This window comes from Humulus lupulus, chromosome 9, assembly GCF_963169125.1.
Source record: "Humulus lupulus chromosome 9, drHumLupu1.1, whole genome shotgun sequence".
NCBI lineage: Eukaryota > Viridiplantae > Streptophyta > Magnoliopsida > Rosales > Cannabaceae > Humulus > Humulus lupulus.
Window position 1 is genome coordinate 154,950,324 of NC_084801.1, and position 7,719 is coordinate 154,958,042.

General features: G+C 32.0%; 1 protein-coding gene across 2 annotated transcripts; it reads left to right on the forward strand.

Moving 5' to 3' along the window:
* Positions 1-436: 436 nt before the first annotated feature.
* Positions 437-7,256, forward strand: LOC133800706 (probable serine/threonine-protein kinase WNK5). Of its 2 annotated transcripts, XM_062238736.1 has the most exons (6): positions 437-1,209; positions 3,157-3,422; positions 3,893-4,274; positions 5,076-5,436; positions 5,575-5,961; positions 6,576-7,256. In XM_062238736.1, exons 1-6 carry the CDS (start codon positions 1,102-1,104, stop codon positions 7,025-7,027), a joined length of 1,956 nt encoding a protein of 651 aa, XP_062094720.1. In that variant the 5' UTR covers positions 437-1,101; the 3' UTR covers positions 7,028-7,256. The 2 variants fall into 2 exon arrangements, with proteins under 2 accessions (XP_062094720.1, XP_062094721.1); XM_062238737.1 differs by lacking the exon at positions 3,157-3,422.
* The last annotated feature ends 463 nt before the right edge of the window (positions 7,257-7,719 follow it).

Below are 7,719 nucleotides of genomic sequence, written 5' to 3' on the forward strand. Positions count from 1 at the left end.
TTACCATATATTATTTAAGAGAGTCATTTTACAAAAATTATGATTATAATTTTATTATTTATTACTGAGATGAGTAAATTATTATATCACCATCAACATAGCCAATGATCAAAACTGATTTTATCTGAGTCATCTGACGACAGTTCCCCTCTTCCCAATACAAAGCTCTTCATCAGTTATTATCTCATCCAACTCATCATCAGTAATTCATAGTTTTCAGTTAAACTTGGGACTTCGTCAATATATATACATACAGATATTTATATATATAATGAGGGAAAGTCAACAAGCAAATAAAAAGAAATTTAAAATATGCAAAAGAAAAAGAAAAAAAACTTGTTTGGTAGATGGTATAATATGGCACCCACCACCATATACTTTATATATATATATATATATATATGTGTGTGTGTGTGTCTGAATTGCGAACTACCCATCAAGGCTATCTTTCCAAACTTGTCATTTTTCTTTCTCATTTTTCAGATTCTTTTTCTCAAGAAACAAACAAAGAGTCTCTTTCTTCACCCTTGCTCTGAAATCGATTATCCTACTTGTATCTCTGATAACCACAAATGGTACTACCAAAGCGTGTCCACAGATTCTTCAAGTTCAGATTAAGCCCACTTTTCATACCTATTACTTCTCTTACTCCCTTAATCATCCACCATTAATACATATCTCTCAAAATCACAAGTCTTTTTCTTTAATTTGTCCAAAAAAAAAAAAAAATCTGTAGCTAGCTAGCTGTTTATTAGCTAATAACTCGAATATTATTTCATATCAGAATATATATATATTTATAGTGATCTGTTGTCGTTTTTTTGGGACAAAACAAAGCCAAATGGTTGGAAAACACTGGTACGAGAAGTCGGCACGTGAAGTTATAGAAATGGCTTGGATTATGCTCAGCGTTGATTACTCGAGGCTTTTCTGGTTACTCTTTGGGGTTTTCTCTTATGAATATCATGAAGGAAAGCCTCGGATCTAGCACTTCCATACCAACTTTTATTTCTCTACTACTACTCTTAATATAATTCTCATATATAAATAGTTAGATACAACTTGAAAATTTTTAAGCTTTTTGTGTGGTTACCATCAAAGATGAACAACAGTTCAAGATCATCGGGAAGGAGTGTCAATGGAGGAGCCAAGATTACAGCTGAGCTTGCTGGTTACGTTGAAACCGACCCATCTGGTCGCTATGGACGAGTAAGTATTTATTTTCATTTCATTTCATTTTTCTTCTATATAAATTAAGCTATATATATTGGGATGATGATATAAGGGAATTTAGACTTATATTTTTGTTTTGGGTGTACATATGTCTTATTTCCTCTGTTTTTTTTTTCAAGAGCTTTATTAAGGAAAAGATTAAAAAAAAAAAGATTCCTCCCTAATAATTTCAAAGAAAGATTAAAATGTTTTTATCCCAATATTTTTTGTTAGTTTTTTTCTTTGTTATACATTATATTGCATGCCCTTGGCAATACTTTTCTTAATGTTTTAACTGAATTGAGAGTATAATTTAGCTGCTGCTTACAAATGACTTCGAATTGAAGAAATAATTGTGTCTTCTCTATATATATTTTTGATCAACCTTTTCTTTTATGTACCCAATATATATATATATAATTGATTTGATCAAAGTTAATTAACAATTAAGGCCTATGGCTTTTATTAATTAATAGTCTCAACATGTCTAATCAAGAACTTTTTCTTTAATAACGAAGGTGGGTTATTTTTTTTTTAAAGAGCGTAATTATTTGACATTTTAAGGTGGTCAATACTACATAAAGTGTCACCTTATAGTTGATTAGCGATATCTTATAATATTTATTAAATTCAAATGTGTGAGACTCGATATTGTATTGCACTAATAGCAATACGCTATCTTCTTATGATTTTGGACACCAATAATATTCTTAGAATTTTTTTTTTTTCATGAATGACAATTAAAGTCGTTGAACGATATTATATTCATGATACTTATTATATAGTACCTTTAATTTAATTAACTAAGTTCACAAGGGTTTAGTAGTGCGTTGACCAAAATTTTGGGGTGTTTTTTCATTAATTTAATTTAATATATTTGAGGGTAAACCAAGTTCCCGGTTAAGCTCATATATTATTTCTATATTATAAAAAATTAAGAATCACACAAGAAAATTTAATAGTATAGATTGAAGAGAGAAAAGTTATTTTTAATACTAAATTTAGGTCAACGTGTAGATGAACTAGTATTTTATTAGTTTTGAATACAAAAGGACAAGTATTATACTTAACCCAATTGGATATTCTACCCTTATTGCACTCTAACCTTTCCCGCCAAAATTGTCTTTTTAGAGCCACTTAGAGTCGTTCTTTTCATGTACATGAGTTGGTTTAATTTAAGCTTAGTATTATATAATTAAGTAGTTTGTTTGTTTCAACAAAAGTGTATAAATATATTGGGAAATTCTTTTATAGGGGCTTCACTTTAAGCCTTACTGGTGAGGCTCTCAGTGTTCTCGACCCGTGAACGGTTTTCGGCGCGATTTTTTTTATGACCGTGTATATTGTTAACTATTTAGAGAATCCTGCAATTTTTCAGAAAATTTCGAATAGTTTACAGTACCAAAAACTAGGTTCAAACATGTTATTGCACGCGTGACTAATTTTTTTTATGCGCGTAGAAAATAATATATTTGAATATAGTTTTCGGTACTGTAAACTATTCAGACTTTTAAGTCTTTATAGAATAATTGTCCTAAATATATATATATATATTAATTATTAATATATTTATGAGAAATACTAAATACACTCTCTTCCTTTAATATTTAACACTTGAACATTATACTAATCATTTATGATATTGTAAAATATAAAATATATGAGTAATGTTCTATATTAAGCATTAATATTACAGTGTAAAAGAAAATCTCGTTCTCATTCCTTGATAATATTGTTTTCAGTATTATTTCGAAATTAAAATATATTATTGGCAGAGTGATAGAATAACTCAAATGCCCAAATCAATAACTTAACATAATTAAGTTCAATCATTTATGATGGATTAACTCGATCCAATTAATGAAGATTATATATGTATACATATATATATATATATATTTCTTCTTCTTAACATATTGGTATGTATATTATACAAAAATGCAGTTTAGAGATGTATTGGGGAAAGGAGCAATGAAGGTAGTATATAAGGGGTTTGATGAGGTTCTTGGAATAGAAGTTGCATGGAACCAAATAAAGCTAAACGATGTGTTTCGATCCCCAGAAGAAGTACAAAGACTTTATGCAGAGGTTCATCTCCTCAAAAGTCTTCACCATGATTCCATCATCAAATTCTACACCTCTTGGGTCGATGTTCACCGAAGAACCTTCAACTTCATCACTGAAATGTTCACCTCAGGAACCCTAAGACAGTAATAATCAACTCACTATAACTCATCTCTATCTAGTATACAGTATTTTCATAGTGAAAATAGACTATTTTATAATATTACTTTTCAAAATGACATTTTTTGATAATCTTTTTAAAAAATTGTCTGTCTGGAATCCAAATATGGTGTTGAGAGATGTTAGAATCTATTTTGCCAAATATATGTTTTCATAATAGTATATATATATATATTTGTACGTATTTGTATTTCTTTATGCAATGACATTTGAGAGTGCTCAATCAATCTGTTAAAGAAGACTATTTTAACAAAGTTTATGGTATTTTAGAGTGCTCAATCTGTTAAAGAAGATATCGAGTGTGTCTAGATTGATGTGTATGAGGAATCATTAGAAAAACTCATTGTGAAAAATGACTGAAAAAAATTGTTTAATATTGTATAGATAATTATGGTATGGATGGGGGGACGATGTTAATAATTTATTGAAGAAACAGGTATAGACAAAAGTACCAGAGAGTGAATATAGGAGCTGTAAAGAGTTGGGCCAGACAAATCCTAGGTGGGCTTGAATACTTGCATGGGCTGGATCCACCTGTGATCCACAGAGACCTCAAGTGCGACAACATCTTTGTGAATGGGCATCTTGGACAGGTGAAAATCGGTGACTTGGGTTTGGCTGCCGTTCTTCGGGGCTCCCAACACGCACACAGCGTAATAGGAACACCAGAGTTTATGGCACCAGAACTGTACGAGGAGGACTATGATGAGTTAGTAGATATTTACTCCTTCGGCATGTGTGTTCTTGAGATGCTCACCTCTCAGTATCCCTATAGCGAGTGCTCCAATCCTGCCCAAATTTATAAGAAAGTCACTACTGTAAGTTTTTTTTTATATGATCAATGGTTACAATACTTATTTTTTTTGAACGGTGATATAGATTTTAACTGTTAAATTAATGATTGAAATTAATTTAATAGTTTAGCCAAAATATTAGTTATGACAATTTAACATATAGTTTTTTTTTTCTTATTTTAGAACGTGAAAAATTGGAAGAACAAAAAGCACACCTCAATCCATTCTTTTAATATATAAAAAATGTATATATATTTTCTTGAATATTGTGTCAAATTTGTGATACGGTATTATAATTTAGTATTTTTATAAAAAGAAAATATATTTTTCTAATAATGTGCTAAATTTTGACACATATTTAAAATTGTTCCAAGTTAATTTTTTTTAATATATATTGTAAATATTACATATTAATTGGAGCACAATTATAAATAATATGCTAAATGTAATATTTTTTTTGTTCAAATTTTACACTATATTTAAATCAGAAGATGGCGTATGTTACATTCTCATTTATAGAGCGGACAATATTACTTATAAGTAGTATTCAAAATTTGCATACAAAAATTACAAACTATCATCTAACATTACTTGAATGCACTGCTACACTTTTTATAATAGCTTAGAATATTATTAGGGATGAATGTGATATTGAAATTGATTTATATATAGTTATGAATAATTTTTGTGTTTAATGAAATTTATGTTTAACATTTATATTCAATTCGATAAAATATTTTGCTGCAAAAAAATTTGATAAAATAATTTGCATGAGTTAAATTTTATTTTTATTATATGATTATGAGAGACACATTTATATTGCAGGGAAAATTGCCCGAAGCCCTCAACAGGATTGAAGATCCAGAGGCGAAGCAATTCGTGGCCAAGTGTTTAGCGAACGTTTCCAAGAGGCTACCAGCTCGGGAGCTCTTGCTCGACCCATTTCTAGCTTGCCATGATGATAATAACAATGACAACAATGATGATGGTGATGATTATAATGTTGATGTTGATGATAACGATGATGATGAGGAGCAGAACTCGACTCTTGAAAATGAAACTGATATTCAGAAAGAACACTCAGTGGAGCCTGATTTACAGAGGACCACGAATATGACGATTACGGGGACCATGAACCCAGAAGATGATACCATTTTTCTCAAAGTTCATATTTATGATGAAAACGGTACGTAATACAGTATGTTATGAACATACGATGTTTGGTATATTACCGCAAAGAGTTGACATTTTAAGTTGAAGCAAGCCCATTTGCAGAGAGAGACCCTTTGATTAACTGAACATATATGTTAATGGTGTTTTACAGGGAATAATGCTAGGAACATCTACTTCCCATTCAACATCGTGAACGACACTGCCATTGATGTGGCAACAGAGATGGTGAATGAAATGGAGATTAGCGACTGGGAACCGTCTGAGATTGCTGTGATGATAGAGCAGCAGATATCTTCTTTGGTGCCGAATTGGAAAGACTGGGTCTCACCGCCATTAGAAGGGGGTTGTCTTCCCAATAGCTATGATGAGGTAGAGGAGGAAGAAGTAGAAGAAGAAGAAGAATATGATTTTGACGTTACAAATCGACCTTTCTATGCTTCATCGTGTTCTACCTCCCATGACTCTCTCTTGGCTCTTAACTCTTCCCATTTCCCTCATGGGAACAACATGACTTCTTTTGATCGTAATTGGTCTCAAGGTACATAATTTGTTCACTGTTGAGTTTATGTTACACGAGTTAACTTGCTTGCTTATGTTCCATCTTTACTGGATTATTCTAAGAGAAATACTGTAGTAACTATGTGTTATAATCTGAGATTCAGTCCTATAATTTGGCATATTCACTCTGCAAAAGTAGCTTAACAACAACAGCTCAAGTCAGCGTTAAATCAGTTGACAGGTGTTGCTTTTGATAAGCAACATTCAGTTATGTTTTAAACATTTTTTTTGTTTGGGAACTTTTATAAATACCCAAATTAGGTATTTTAGAAGTAGCACAACACATATTATAGATTAGAAAAGGGAAATTTGGAAAGATCCTTCTATTTGCTTGAGAGGAAAAATAGGAGTTTTGTGTGAGAGATACAATTTGGTTTGAGAATGATCATGTATTAGGGGTTTCGGAGTGAATCGGAGGGTGAAGAGTGTGTAATCTCTGACATTTTTCTAGTGGACTTGACTAGAGATTTCATCCCTTCACTTGGATGTAGGATCATATGATATGAACCAAGTGTTTCTTGTGCGGACTATTATTTTTATTTTCTTTGGTTTTAGGCTCCATTTGTTGTGACCAAGTGATTCTTAATTATGCAGATGACATATTTATGAACGATGATTCAAGCTCCATAAGCTCGTTAAATTCCTTTAACTACTCCAACGTGAACTACTGCTCGGGCTACGAAGAGGATTATGACTCAAGTCTCAGAGGTAATGTAGAGGCTACAATGGCACAAAAATCTACAAGATTCCGGCCTGCGGACATCGTGACAGCACACAGTAGTGCTTTTCCAAGAGCTTATCATCCCTTAAAACATAATCATCATCAACAGCATCATCCGCCGAAGCTTACCAGAATTCGATCAATGGTAGATGTGCGAAGCCAGTTGTTGCACCGGTCACTGGTTGAGGAGATTAACAAGAGGCGGTCGTTTAAGACAGTAGGAGCTATTGGGAACATTGGATTTCAGAACCTCGGCGAGGACTTTTCCAGTACTAAAATGTTCCCAACTGGTGATTTTCCAGGAAGGTCTTCCAAAAATGGTTAGCTAGCTATATATATGTCGATATATAGCAGGGATTCTCAAAATGATATTGTAATGAATGAAGGGTCTTTTCCTGTTTTGTCCATTTTATTATATAAGAACGCTCGTCTTTGTTATGAACTCTCTTGGTAGTAGTTCTTCATGGGTTCATTTCATGTACATATACATGTTAAGGCCATGCGGTGTACTGTAATATACGTGATAATGATGATGATGATAATTTGTTGTGTTATTTTATATACAAATATATATAGTTGATTAATATTATTCCTAGCTATATATTATTGACTTTCGTCTGAACAATTACTAAACAATCTCGTTTTGATCATATTGTGAACTTAAAACTGTTTTTATTCTTAGATTATTAAAAGAAAGAGAGAAATTCTCTGCCTACGTTTCCTTTGAACCGTGGTGTAGACCCTTTCATTATTCCGGTATCGTCTGATTGGCACTCCGGTTTCTCCTCTAAATATGAATGAAGATGATCTCTCATCCTTGTACACTTCTCTACCCCTGGAAGATGAGGATAGCGATGAGTTCAATGATGTATTTGTTGGAACTTATATATATATATATATATATATATAGAGGACAATTCTATAGGGCTTTACTTTAAGCCCTATTGGTAGGGCTCTCAGTGTTTCTCAACCCGTGAACAGTTTTCGGCGCGATTTTTTTTATGACCATGTATTGTA

Coding starts and splice junctions, on each gene's coding strand:
- LOC133800706 (XM_062238736.1), top strand. CDS start 1,102: ATGAACAACAGTTCAAGATCATCGGGAAGGAGTGTCAATGGAGGAGCC. Junction 4,275..5,075: donor TTTATAAGAAAGTCACTACT/GTAAGTTTTTTT, acceptor TTTATATTGCAG/GGAAAATTGCCCGAAGCCCT. Junction 5,962..6,575: donor TGATCGTAATTGGTCTCAAG/GTACATAATTTG, acceptor TTAATTATGCAG/ATGACATATTTATGAACGAT.